The sequence below is a fragment of the Oryza sativa genome, chromosome 4 (assembly GCF_034140825.1).
Source record: "Oryza sativa Japonica Group chromosome 4, ASM3414082v1".
Classification (NCBI taxonomy): Eukaryota; Viridiplantae; Streptophyta; class Magnoliopsida; order Poales; family Poaceae; genus Oryza; species Oryza sativa.
In genome coordinates, this window is record NC_089038.1 from 26,600,505 (window position 1) to 26,614,063 (window position 13,559).

A 13,559-nucleotide genomic window follows, 5' to 3' on the forward strand; every position below is an offset into this window, starting at 1 on the left:
CGATGGCTCTGAGGGCGACGCGGCCGAGGCGGACTCAGGCGGTGAGTGGCGCGTCAGCGGTGGCGGCGGGAGTCCGACTCATCACCGCCGTCGAGCTTCGCTTCCTCGCTTCCTCATCGCCGCCAGCCTCCTCATCCACCATCGCCCGGCAGCTGGCGACGCGGCAGCGCATCAGCGCGGGCGGCGGCTGGCGACAAGGCGGCGCGGGTGGAGGCCGGCGAAGTGGCTGCGCACAGGCGGCGACTGTGGCATGGCGGCACACGGCAGGGGCGCGGCTGGCGACACGGCGGCGCGGGCGGAGGCCGGCGAGGCGGCGACGCGATTGTGCATGGCGGCGACCGGCGGCGTGGCGGTGGTTGACGACATGGCGGCGCACGGCAAGCAAGCCCGATGGGTACCCGTCGGGCATGCCCGTGCCCGACGGGCATGAGCACGGGTATGGGGTTTTGCCCGATAGGCTTTGCGGGCGTGGATTGGGCACGGGCACTTGGATCTCGGGTCGGGCATGGTTTTGCTCTACCCGTGCCCGACCCGACCCGTTGCCATCCCTAGATACAGCCAATGCTGGCACATCATGGGATATTTAGGTTGCAACTAATCAAGCTTTCTGATAACAATCTTGATTAGTTGGTGGTTCTTGCGATGTACACACGCAGGATGCATGATAGATCGATGATTCGTTGTCCTTCTTATTATTAGCAACCAAACTGCTGATCAAGCAATGACTAATGATTCTCGCTGCCAGACAAATGGCAATAATACGAAAACATTCCGCCTAATATTCGTGGTGACTAATGATTCGCCAGAAGTATGAAAAACACAAGCATGCAGCTAGCCAATGGGTAGCAATGGCTTCCCAGAATTCCGGGACGTGCATGCAAAACCTGTATATAATACTGAAATGTAAATTTCTCCATTTCAGCAGATATTCAAGCGAACTGAAGGTCTGAAGCCAACTAAACAAGGTGTTGTAAGTTCTAAACAAACGAAACCTGTTACCTATACACTAAAGGGCCAAACCTTAATCGCTTAAAACACTAAAACCTAACCACTGAATTGAACTAAGTGTGTACAACATCTGTATGGAGGGCTCTGAGTTGGTAAAGAACAGCAGAGAGCCAGGAGATCGTGGGACGTTTATCAGAGAGCTAAATCCAAATGTTGAACACATAAGCCATCCACACAATATCGCTGGATTAAACTTGGCCTCTGATTATTAAAAGCAAGCCCCCGTATAATGCACAGCCACCAGTTTGTCTCTGGAATGACCTAATGATGATGGCTTTAGTCGGTTGAGGGCGGCAAAATTATAACCCAGAAATCCCCCTCACCATAAACCCCAGGCTTATCTCTCACTAATTAACAAAATCTCTAAACAAACTAATCACTTGATCACTTCCTGTCCAGTCACGAGCCAGTAGCTAGCTACTACTAGGTACAGTCCACTAGACACCGCCCATAAATACCTCGGCTCGCCGAGCTCGTCAGCTCACACCACTGCAAGCAGCGAGAAAGCTAAGCACACACAGCGCGCTCACAGTGATCGGAGATGGCGAAGGACATTGAGGCGGCGGCGGCGGCGGAGGGCGGGGAGTACATGGCGAAGGACTACTCCGACCCGCCGCCGGCGCCGCTGATCGACGCGGAGGAGCTGACCAAGTGGTCCCTGTACCGCGCGGTGATCGCCGAGTTCGTGGCCACGCTGCTCTTCCTCTACATCACGGTGGCCACGGTCATCGGGTACAAGCACCAGTCGGACCCGGGCGCGAACGCCGCCGACGCCGCGTGCAGCGGCGTCGGCATCCTCGGCATCGCGTGGGCGTTCGGCGGCATGATCTTCATCCTCGTCTACTGCACCGCCGGCGTGTCCGGCGGCCACATCAACCCGGCGGTGACGTTCGGGCTCTTCCTGGCGCGCAAGGTGTCGCTGGTGCGCGCGGTGCTCTACATCGTAGCGCAGAGCCTCGGCGCCATCTGCGGCGTCGGGCTCGTCAAGGGGTTCCAGAGCGCCTTCTACGTGCGCTATGGCGGCGGCGCCAACGAGCTCAGCGACGGCTACTCCAAGGGCACCGGCCTCGCCGCCGAGATCATCGGCACCTTCGTGCTCGTCTACACCGTCTTCTCCGCCACCGACCCCAAGCGCAACGCCCGCGACTCCCACGTCCCCGTAAGTGTTCATGCTGCCTCCTCAGCACTTCGCGCGTTAGCTCTTCTTCTTGCATGGCAATTAGCAAATGATTAATTAGCATTAAACAAGTGGTATCGCTAGATAGGGACAATTGAAGAAGTCTAAACACGTGATTACATTAGGTGAGCCATCGTTTTCAAGGTCTGATGGATAACATATATACAGTTCTCATTGGCATTCTTCTCATTAGTTCTCTGGAACCTTAGGGTCAATTGTTGATAATGTTAGTTTCATACTCTCTCCGTACGGACTCCAAAACATAATTTTAACTTCTTGTTTCTATAAAAATATTTATTGAAAAGTTTTATATATATATATATATATATATATATATATATATATATATATATATATATATATATATATATATATATATATATATATATATATATATAAGTATTTTTAAGACAAATTTATTCACACAATTTTTACATTTTCAAACTTAAGAATTTAAGAGTTATTCATGATTTATATTCTCAAGATTTGAATTAAACATTGTCCTAAACGGCTTTCTTTACGAGTACGTAGGGCATAGAGAGTACAGTTCAACTAGAAGAACTTTAATAAAAGTAACTCCTTTAACCAAACTGATTGCATAAGCGTGCAGTGTGTGCTTCCTGATGGTTCAAAATGTCTAAACAGCTGAACTGAAATTAATTTCAGAACATCTGAAGAAACAGTCTCGAGAATTTGTTCATATAATTAACATGATGCAATTGATTTGTTCAGGTGCTTGCTCCTCTTCCAATTGGGTTCGCGGTGTTCATGGTTCACTTGGCCACGATCCCGATCACCGGCACCGGCATCAACCCGGCAAGGAGCTTGGGAGCTGCGGTGATCTACAACCAGCACAAGGCATGGCATGACCACGTACGTGCCACACTACTTTGCCTCCTATTTTCCATTTTTTTTACAGTCTACCAATGGTCTACTTACATGACAATCGATTAGCAATCACAAGCTTAAATTATAAGCATAACTTTGCGGCTCTTCTGAGCCGCAAAGTCCACACATGTATAGCAGACAGTAGATATACTATTATACCGAAAGGCTCGGGATAAGGCTTTAATTAAGCTCAGCAGATGTCATCACCGACTGATAATTAAGTCATGAAGTTCTTAAAATTTAGCAACCCCACCTGCAGAGCAACTTCAGAAAGCAACCCACTACAGTGCAACTACCCTCAGACATACCTAAAGAAGCTCAAAATTAAACTACTCCATCGGCTAGCTAATGGTAGCTTGGTGTACAAAGTACAACTGTACATACACTAATCAACAATTAATAATATAATCAGGAGCAATTTAACTCGCTCTTTTATTAACTGAGATGACTTGAAGTAGTACTGTCACTAACATAGCTTGTTCATGTTGTTGTAGTGGATCTTCTGGGTGGGGCCCCTCATCGGCGCCGCCATCGCCGCCGCCTACCACCAGTACGTCCTGAGGGCCAGCGCCGCCAAGCTCGGCTCTTCCTCCTCCTTCCGCGGCTAGACGCCGCCGCCGCTGGATGCATGACCGGAGGCATTGAAGTGTAGATATATCGATATCAGAGAGGGCCTCCGGTCAGCTCGCTGTTAATGATCAGCTAGCTGTTCGTTTGCCTGCCAGAGCTAGTTTATCCTCGGTTTCTGGCTTTCTGCGTCAGCTAGCTTCTTGATCATCTTCAGCTTCTGTAATTCCTGAGCTATGCTGCATAATTGTTTGCTCAATGTTTCTTCCAGGTGTGCTTTTCATGTTAACTTTGTATGTGTCTGTATGTATATATGCGAGCTGTGTGCATATGGTACCAAAAAACTGTATGCACTCTATATGAAAAAGTACTTCGATGTTTTCCTCCTAGGTTCTTCCGGATCTATCTATTCCTGCTTTGAGTATCGCTTCTTTAGAATCTGTTGAATGTGTCAACAAAGGAAGAACACCATAAGTCAGTTTATTTACCCGAGCTGTGCTTGAACAAGGGGTGAACGGGCCGCGGACGCTTGCGTTTTGGTGAAAAGGCCGGATGGAGTGCACGCCAGGCAACGCAGCCGGGCCGGTGGCAGCTGGGCCATAGATCACCTGCAAGTCTGCAACAGAGGGTGCGCTCTTTTCAGCTTATAGGATTAGATTCTCCTCGTTTTCCGTTAGCACGCTTTTAAAATTGCTAAACGGTATATGTCGTGCGCAAACTTTCTATAAAGAAATTGTTAAAACAAATCCAACAAATTTATTCATAAAAAAATTATATATTAATACTTAATTAATCATATGCTAGTCGCATTTCTCGTTTTGCGTGCGGCTAAACTGTCCACCGCCACTACTGAAACGATCGCACCCAGAGTGTAGAGAATTTAGAGTATCCAGAGTGGATGGGTCTATTTGGCACAACTTCAACTTCAGCTTCATCTTTTTTGAAACTGGAGTAAACAAACAGATTCACATTACGAAGAATAGAGTGAAGCGAGCTGAAGTTGTAGCCCTAATGAGTTAAATTTAGATCTAACTAAAAATAGAGTTAAATTTAGACTTTATTTCTATTTAAATACCAAACTACGAAATCATATCACTCAAAGTTATTTTTGAGTCATAAGAGATACACATCTTTAAATAAATAAATTGATAAATCTATATAGCGCGCACTACATGCTGTAGTATGTGAAATGTCTATATACTTATAAGTTATAACCAACTAGCTAAATACCCGTATGTTGCAACAGAGTTTTAAAAGCGAAACTCATCTTTCTAAAACCATTTACATTTTCTAATCACGAGACTGTACTTGCAAAAATTGATATTAAATTTTCTTATGGATTTTTTGTGACTTCTAGAGCCTAGTTGGCTGGTTATCTCTACTATATAATTGCCAAAAGGATAAATAAAATTTTTAATTAAAACTCAAACAATCTAAAGTCGTGCCAAATAGATACTCCTTCCATCCCATAATATAAGGATTTTGATATTTTGCTTATACTGTTTGACCACTCGTCTTATTAAAAAAATTGTGCAAATATAAAAAACGAAAGGTTATGCTAGCTTAAAGTACGTTGGATAATAAAGTAAGTAAAAAATAAATAGTAATTTTATTTTTTTTAATAAGACAAATGGTCAAACAGTGCAATCAAAATATCAAAATCCTTTATATTAGGGGATGGAGGGAGTATTTAAATCCAGATTGTTGGTTCTAATGAAGAATAATGGATATAGATCTATATAGGCTTTGTTATCCGTTGGTTCTTCCCTCGGTCTTCATCCGGAGCTAATTGTAACAGGATTGGGCAATGGTCCGATCTGAGGGTGTACAACCTGTGCCATAGGAAAAATCGTCAACCAATTCTGGCTCGCAATAGCCCGATCAAGTCGGACTAGCACATTTCGTCTTCCTTCTTGTTTGTTATCGTATGCCCATGGCGACTCCTTGAACCCTAAATCATATTTGGCTATATAGATCCTAAATAAGTTTGAAAAAAAAATGGTCAAACAACTAATAATATACTAAACGGAGAGATTATTTTTTCTTTTCTCCTGATCAAGGATATGTGTACTTGTGAAAGCACGTATCCACCGCGTCAGTATATTGGATGTGACACACCAAAACTATATCCAACATTAATTAATCCTCAAAAGTTTGGGTTGATCGATCATTTGCCTACCGAAACTCACGTGAAAAACGGCTGCCCTACAATACGGTCAGCATATCTACCACCCGTCCGATATTCCTCCAACGATACGTGACCTGACCCCACCCTCCGACGGCCCACCCGAGCCCAGATCGGCCTACGGGCCCGCGTGGGCCCGTCGTTGCAGTCACATCCTCCCCTTCCATGGACTGATGGACCCCTGACCAAACCGCGACGATCCTCCCCCAAAACTCACGCTTCTCGCCGCCGCCGCCTCCTCGCTCCTCTCCTCTCCGGCCATCCGCCGCGAACCCCCGAAATCTCCCGCCGGCGAAGATGCACCTGTGGCCGTCGCTCCGGATCCGCGACTCCTTCAAACACGCCTACCTTGATAAGCTGGAGTTCAACCTCGCCCGCATGAAGCGCGCGCGGGGCGAGGACCAGGACCAGGACCAGCAGCAGCCGCCCGGCGACGGGAAGGCGCCGCTGCTCGAGGGCCTCCGGGCTCCGAGGAGCTCGTTCGTCGCCGGCGCGCTTGAGCTCGCCATGGACGCCGCCATGCTCCTCACCTGCTGCTGCTGTTGCTTCTGCTGTGGCGGTATGTAACACAGACTGAATCCTGTTTTCAATTCCATTTCTAATTATTGGGATCGCAGAAATTCAACCATGCTACCATCTATTTAATTTATCATTATTTTTTGCACAGATTCAGCGTTTGATTGTGAAAAAACGCATTTATCATGATAGACGAAGTATTGTCTACTAATTTTCAGTTTTTCTGAATGCCCTAAAAAATTTCCACTTGTATTTCTACTTGAATCAGACAGAACAAAATCATGTGATAGATTACGACTGCGATAGCTCGTAGAGTTGTAGGTTCAATTGATTGAGATGGTATAGGAATTAATATTCTGGTCGTGTATGGTATGGATTGGTTTCCTGATCGATCAAGTTGAATCTGTCTCCTTAACATTGGGGCTTCAGACTTGATCGCTTATGCTTAACTACTTAACCACATATAATTCGTAAGAAATCATCTCCTACAAGAGCACCCAACCTTTTTGGTAAGTTGGCAAATGGCAACCATGGGAATTCACTGTACACAGTTTCTATTGGAGGCTGTAACTCACACCTCTGTCGTTGTTAGCAATCTCAAATGATTGCAGTTATGCAATGTGGGGTGTTCACGAATGTTAACAAGAGTTGTGGTGTGATCTGGTTACATTGAGGGCATAGTGTGTCAGAGCGTGGCTGTAGTTCAGGGTTAATTGATGAATTTACGATGGCAGTGAAACTGTGAAAGTCAAGGTTTGCTGTTGGACGCACCTGATTATGTGCTTTTCCTTTTTGTCCTGAGTCAGCAGTTTGATGGTCCTTCCGTAATACGTTCTCGTGGGCTATCCCGTCTTCAGTTTGATTTCCTTGCAAACAGAGTCACAGACTCAAGTCAGGACATTTGAAAACAACTTCATTTCTTCAATTCATAAATTGTGGCCAAGTTGTTTTGAATTATGATTACTGATTAGACACTTTTGTGGAAACCCTCATATCCAAACATCTGAAGATATTATGCATGTTTGTTTGAAATCTCAATACTAGGCCAAAAACTCATTTAGGACGACAATTTTGAGAAAACTATCCAGGGACCAGGGCGGCCTACTATGCCTGTTGAAATTGTTTCTGCACTGATTTTTCTTTTTAGAACTAGATTCCTGGACTCTGACTGAACAAGAAGATTTTCCCGCTGAAAGTGGACATTGTATATTGTTGGTGCTTCAGCGGACATTGTATATTGTTGGTGCCTAGTACGATCACGAGTTGCTATGGATCTATCGTGCATATGCCGCATGCAGATCTTTGGAGGGACACATAATTGACTCTCCTTAATTTAATGGCTACTGCTAATTGGTGGGCATATGCACCTTCCTGTTTTCGAACTTATGATTTGTCACTGTGATAAAATAAGTTGAAGCCGTTTTCCATATATATTTGGTAATTCATGTTCTTGCGATCTCCATTTTGTTCCATGACCATCATGTTCTTCATTTGCAAAAGAAAAAGAGAACCGCTAAAATCCCCTTTGGTTTCTTTCCTGAATTTGATCTAGCTAACTTTATTTTTTCTAACTCGTATATAACCAAACCATCTGTTTTGTTCCAGCTTGTGGTGACGAGGAAGATCATCCTATTGCTCGCTGAGAATCACCTTCAGAAGAGTTCCCTGAAGAAAACCAGAAAATGCATGGACACAGTCAAATAACATCGTCTCTGTATATATGGATTTTTGGTTGTTCGCTGATGTGGCTCAAAGATGCCACTGGCAAATATACATAGAAGTATTTTTTTTATGTAGAAAATTAATGTAGTTATACTTCAGAATCAACATGTGTGCTCTAGAAAGTCGTATTTACATTCAGGGTACTGTGCTTCTCCCGTCACATTTATCCTTACCTCTGTACGTTCTAGACGTGTTAAACGCCTATCGCTGCATTCATGGTTACCCTTCGCTCGACATTTTAATCTGATTGGGCCAATGGCCGATCACAGGAAAGGTTTGATTCTACGCTCTAACTCCTGGGGATAGCGTAATCTTAATGCATAGATCAAGGGCAATTTTCATTACTTTATCTTTCCTGTGGTCATGATTTTGTGCAACTCATGCACAAACACTCTGGTCATTGGCTGGTTGAAAAGTGGTTGACCATATATGGTCTGGTTGAAACATTCGCACCATTTCAAGACCATTCACATTGCGCCCCCGCCTCGTCCTCCCCCACGGGCGACACGGGAGGCGGAAACCGCCGGCCTCGCCCGCTCCTCCCCCCTCCTCCCTCTGCCGCCTCGCCGCCGCCCGAGCGGCCGCCGGCAAAGCCGCGCGGCCGCAAGGACGGCGGCGGCGGGGCTTCACCCTCGTCTTCGTCTCCCTCTCCCGTCGCGGTGGGGGGCCGCGCGCGGGATGGCGAAGACCGCCCAGATCCGGGCCGCCGCGGCCGGATCTGGCGGGGAGGCCGCCGGAGGCGGGTCGGTGTGAGGTGGCGGCAACAGTTGGTGGTGGTGGCGGCGGGGATTGAAGGTGGCGGGGTGGCGGCGGCAGTTGGTGGCGGCTGGCGCCGGGGAAGGCGACGACGGTGGCGGGGGAGACGGCGACGGCGACAGGGATGTCGTGCGTGCTGGTGGCGTGCTGCTTCTCTTGCTGGGGGCGTCGGCGGCGGGGTTGGAGATGGCGGCGGGGATGGAGGTGGCGGCGAGGCTGGTGACGGAGGCCGGATCTGGCGGTGAGGCTGGCATCGGCGACCGGATCCAGGCGCTGGAGATGGTTTTGCCCCGGTGACGGTCGCGATGGCAGCGGAGAGCTCGGCGACGGCGTTGGGGCGGTTGCGTTGGCGGTGCCGGCGGTTTGCGACGACGACTGCTGGCGTCGGTGGCTGGTGACAGCGGCATCAGCAACGGCGGCCGACTTGCAGCGGCCGTGACTGAGGAGACGGTGGCGACGTCAAAGGATGCGACAATGGAGGCGGGGAAGGAGTTAGGTGTGAGGTGACGGCGGCGACGGTGAGGTGGTGACCGTGACGGTGGTGGGAGGAGGCATGGCGGCCTCGGATGGCTTGCCGAGGGCGTGGCAGACGGCTGCATCGGCCAGCGCAGCATCGTTTGGATGAGGGGTCGGAGACCGGCTGGACGCAGAGTGGCGTAGCCGATGGCAGCGGAGGCCGGCTCGGCGCGAGAGGCGCGGGCGGCGGAGATGGAGGCCGGCTTGGCGCGAGAGGCGCAACCGATGGAGGGAGGCCGGATTGGCGTGAGAGGCGCGTCCAGTGGAGGAGGCCGGCTTGGCGCGAGAGGCGCGGCCGGCGGTGGAAGAGGCGACCTCGGTGCGTGGTGGAGCTGCCGGTGGGTGTGGCGTGGTCTTCGGCGCACGAAGGCTGGCCGGCGGGGCGTCGGTGCAGGGGCCCTACATGTCGGCATAGTTTGAGTGGTGGTGGAGCATCGTGCATCAGCCGTAGATTCGCAGGTGGTGAGCGGCGGGTGAAAACCCAGCCCGGCCTTGGCCGGACCGACAACGATGAATTCCCCCTCATGAGGGCGTTGTCGTGCTGTCTCACCCCTCAAGGGTGATTGCCGGGCGAAAGTCCAGTCTTGGCTCCTTTGAGCCCTGATGGACGGCGGCGGCGGTCTTCCGTCGCTTCTCTTCTTGAAGATGTCGTTTTGGCACCCTCTTGCTGTAGGGTGATCTCGTCTGTGTTCCCTTGTTGGTCTAGCGGCGGCCGGTCTGGTGCTAACCTTCTCCTGGTCATGTGTGTTGGCGCTGCCAGTGTGTGGGTGGTGGTATATTTTTTTTCTTTCTCTTGGTTATGACCCTTCAAGGTTGTAATCTTGTAATTTTTTCATACTCTATCAATAGAACTTCGCATCGTCTCGTGCGAGTCGTTAAAAAAAAAACATTCGCACCCAACCACCCAACCAAGGCAATGATCATGAGAGCCCATTCTTCTACAGATGGTACGATCCATATCAGGGAGGGCCCATACATTCAACTGCTCACGGCTCTTTTCGCGGTCCTAAATGGGCCAGCCCACTATTTGTTTTGCCCAAAAGGGCCCAAGTATAGAAGAAGCCCAACACCGGGACATTCGCGTCGTCTTCCCCTCCGTCTCCGATGGCCGGAGCGACGCCTCCGCAGCCTTCGGGGTTCGGATCTCTCCACTCCGTATCCTCGCCTACTTGGGTTCCGTTCTACCACCATCTTTTAGGACCCCTTTTCTCGTCCTCGCGGTCTCCTTGTGGTCACCTGAATTGAAGGATTGGGGATTTCGCCTTCCTCTCCACGAACTCACCTTGCCGCGCGTCGAGGGAGGAGGGAATTACTACCACCGGGTGACTCGTGGTTTCGTACGCAGAAGGTGGCGAAATGGACGAGTTCTTCATCGGGCTCGAATCCCGGCTGCGGCGCTCGGTGAAGGTGGCGGACTCCGTCATGATGGGGCTCGTGAACGCCGCCATGGAAGACGCCTACAAGAAGAGCCTCTGGAAGGACGGCGACCTGGAGCGCCTCGTCCAGAAGCTCCGCTTCGCCGAGCTCGCCATCATGCAGCTCGAGTGGAGCCTCCGCTTCGTGCGCGGCGAGATGGAGTCCGGCTCCGGCGGCGGCGGCGACGGCGACTGCCACGAGCAGCTGCTCGACGACCTCCTCGAGACGCGCGACCGGATCCAGGCCCGCCTCGACGAGGCCGAGCTCGCCGTCGCCGACAAGGACCGCGACTACATGCTCCGGAAGCACGAGGAGCTTGCCTCGTCGCGCCGCGAGGCGGCGGTGCCCGCCGTCTCCGGCCGTGCCAGCGCGCTCCGCCGGGAAGCCGACGACGACGAGGAACGCCGCGTGTTCGGGGAGCTGAAGGGCTCGGTGGACCGGCAGATGGCGAGGATGAGGTTCAGGCTCGAGGACGCGCGGTCCACGCTCATGGCGCTCATGGAGACGGTCAGCGGCGAGGCGTCGCCGATGGCGAGGCTGCAGGAGGCCGGGCACGAGGGCGACGGGGTGAAATGCTTGTCAGGATTCTACAGCATGGCGCAGCTGCTCATGGAGTTCCAGGAGATGGTCCTCGACGCCGGCGCAGTGAGCGACAGCGTCACATCCTCGTTCGAGTTCATGGAGAGGTCCGTCTCCTCGTTGAAGGAGGCCATGGACGAGCAGCAGTGGCTGGCTAACGTCGAGAAGGAGATGTACGCAGCGACCATCAATGGTTTTCTCAGAGAGATCAGTGCGGGATTTCCAGTTCTGAATGATTGTTCTTCTCCGGGAGAGAGGCAGCCACCTACTGAGAATATTTGGGAGGAAACTGAACATCTGAAGGAAAAAACCGAGCACAATCAGAAGAGCCTGAAGGGAGATCAATGCGGGATATCTGGTTCTGAATATCTGACAACAACAAGGCCTGCGGCAACAGGGCAATGTTATTCAGAAGAGCCTAGCATCTGTCATGAGGAGGTTGAGAGGCTTATAGAAGAAAAGATTGATTCGGAGATCAGATGTGAACTGCAACATGTGTTACATTCAGAAATATTCAGAGACTTGGTGAGGAAATTGGCTGTTCTGGATGTTCAGAAGCTAACTGAAGAAAATGGTGAACTGAACATCAGAGTTGAACTACTCTGTGAAATATATACTACAGTATTTAAAGATTTGGTGAGTAAACTAAGTTCAGAATCTGCTGAACATTTTATCAGGACCTTCATCAAAGATGAAGTAGAAGCTGTCATTTTTGCCCGGACTTTAAAAGAAATTAAGAGTGTGACTGAAATGGTTCGCAGTGAGAAGCATATCAAGGAAGAAAACAATTGCAGTTTTCCTGGGGAAATAGAAAAGGGTTTAGAACAAAATATTGATTTTAATGTGCTCAGATTCCCAGATGAAAATGCATGCACCAATAATTTGGGAAGATTCAGTATGATTGGCAATATTGAACAACTATATACTATGAAGATGCAAACTAGTGGTGCTAGTGAAGATAAATGTACAGATTATTATCAGGTACCTCTTGAGAAAGAGATTTTAAGCAGCCCTGGTAATTGTGACAGGCAAGATTCAGAAGAAAATTATCTGCTAGCTGAAATATCAACAGGAAAAGATGGTGTTTCTGATGCATGGAATGGCAATGTTGAGCAGTCTTTGCAGCAACAGGATCATAGGAAGCTGCACGTGGGAGACACAGCTTTAAATCTGAGCATACCTCCTGAAGAAGCGAATACAGAGAATGCCGAAATGACCTTGATTCTTAATGAGAAACTTGATGTGATTCACTCAACAGGTTCAAATTCCATGCTTGCTGAACAGGATCACTTTGATCTGCAAATGGCTCTAGTTTCATTCACTGGTTTCCAGGAAGTGTTCATGAATTTTGAAGCTGTTACCTGCGAAAAGTTAGAAACAGCTATGCTGAGGTTGGTACGTTTCTTCGATAACTTTTCATACTCATTTTTTTTTGAACGCCGGCAAAAGCTTTGCCTTTTATATAACTTTTCATACTATAGCACACACGGAGGATAATCTCAAAATTACATTTGAAGTGAAGTTAGGTATGCAATTGCAAACTCAGTAGGGATGATTATGCAGATTGAATTATTTGAAAAAGCAACAGGGAAATCTGATTGAACAGATGCGCTCTCTTAAAATGAGCGAACAGAGTTATCAGATAGCTTTCATCAGGCGATGCCACGATCTCCAAACTGCGGAAGCAGAGGTTAGAGACATTGACACTTTTTATCTCAGGGGGAAAACGGCTTAGTACTGATTCCCAATACCAAAATGATTCAGTGCAATAGGAAGATGCTTTATCTTTGTTTGCTCTGAATGATAGGTGGATCTGCTTGGTGATGAGGTGGAACTGCTTCTTGGACTTCTCAGGAAGACATATAAAGCGTTGGATCGCTATTCACCGGTTTTAGAACACTATCTCGGGGTAATGTTATGATTTTGTGCCATTATGAGTTAGATTTATAAAGCAAAGCTATTGCAGATACTACTGAGTACGGCATTGCTCGAATATCTAAATAATCATACCTGAAATGGTATAGTTGAGTTTGTTCATTTACTTTTTCAGGTTAGGGAGATGCTGAAACTGCTTGGGAAGGAGCTAGCCCTGAGGCATCAGGTTTAGTACAGTGTTGTTCGTATCAGTCTGTTGATCAGTGAAACATATGCTTCATACACCCAGATTAACCCATAGACCTGGTTCAGGTGCATGTATTTTCTTTCGCTTGTAGCTTGTTTATATTTTAA

General features: G+C 48.7%; 3 protein-coding genes across 3 annotated transcripts; all 3 read left to right on the top strand.

Moving 5' to 3' along the window:
* The first annotated feature begins 1,493 nt into the window (after positions 1–1,493).
* On the top strand, positions 1,494–4,042 carry LOC4336424 (probable aquaporin PIP2-3). Its single transcript, NM_001419671.1, has 3 exons — positions 1,494–2,167; positions 2,918–3,058; positions 3,568–4,042. Exons 1-3 carry the CDS (start codon positions 1,550–1,552, stop codon positions 3,679–3,681), a joined length of 873 nt encoding a protein of 290 aa, NP_001406600.1. The 5' UTR covers positions 1,494–1,549; the 3' UTR covers positions 3,682–4,042.
* Positions 4,043–6,008: 1,966 nt separating this feature from the next.
* LOC9268189 (uncharacterized) lies at positions 6,009–8,285 on the top strand. The gene is made up of 2 exons (XM_015778902.3): positions 6,009–6,384; positions 7,947–8,285. Exons 1-2 carry the CDS (start codon positions 6,123–6,125, stop codon positions 7,982–7,984), a joined length of 300 nt encoding a protein of 99 aa, XP_015634388.1. The 5' UTR covers positions 6,009–6,122; the 3' UTR covers positions 7,985–8,285.
* A 2,156-nt stretch (positions 8,286–10,441) lies between these two features.
* LOC4336426 (WPP domain-associated protein) lies at positions 10,442–13,251 on the top strand. The gene is made up of 3 exons (XM_026024800.2): positions 10,442–12,721; positions 12,894–13,020; positions 13,138–13,251. The coding sequence occupies exons 1-3, from the start codon at positions 10,692–10,694 to the stop codon at positions 13,249–13,251; spliced, it is 2,271 nt and encodes a 756-aa protein (XP_025880585.1). The 5' UTR covers positions 10,442–10,691.
* The last annotated feature ends 308 nt before the right edge of the window (positions 13,252–13,559 follow it).

Bases quoted from the DNA above. Each gene is read 5' to 3' on its own strand.
- LOC9268189 (XM_015778902.3), top strand. From the start codon at position 6,123: ATGCACCTGTGGCCGTCGCTCCGGATCCGCGACTCCTTCAAACACGCC. The intron at 6,385-7,946 runs GTATGTAACACA...GTTTTGTTCCAG, and splicing joins CTGTTGCTTCTGCTGTGGCG to CTTGTGGTGACGAGGAAGAT.
- LOC4336424 (NM_001419671.1), top strand. From the start codon at position 1,550: ATGGCGAAGGACATTGAGGCGGCGGCGGCGGCGGAGGGCGGGGAGTAC. The intron at 2,168-2,917 runs GTAAGTGTTCAT...TGATTTGTTCAG, and splicing joins CCCGCGACTCCCACGTCCCC to GTGCTTGCTCCTCTTCCAAT. The intron at 3,059-3,567 runs GTACGTGCCACA...ATGTTGTTGTAG, and splicing joins ACAAGGCATGGCATGACCAC to TGGATCTTCTGGGTGGGGCC.
- LOC4336426 (XM_026024800.2), top strand. From the start codon at position 10,692: ATGGACGAGTTCTTCATCGGGCTCGAATCCCGGCTGCGGCGCTCGGTG. The intron at 12,722-12,893 runs GTTGGTACGTTT...ATGATTATGCAG, and splicing joins TTAGAAACAGCTATGCTGAG to ATTGAATTATTTGAAAAAGC. The intron at 13,021-13,137 runs GTTAGAGACATT...TCTGAATGATAG, and splicing joins TCCAAACTGCGGAAGCAGAG to GTGGATCTGCTTGGTGATGA.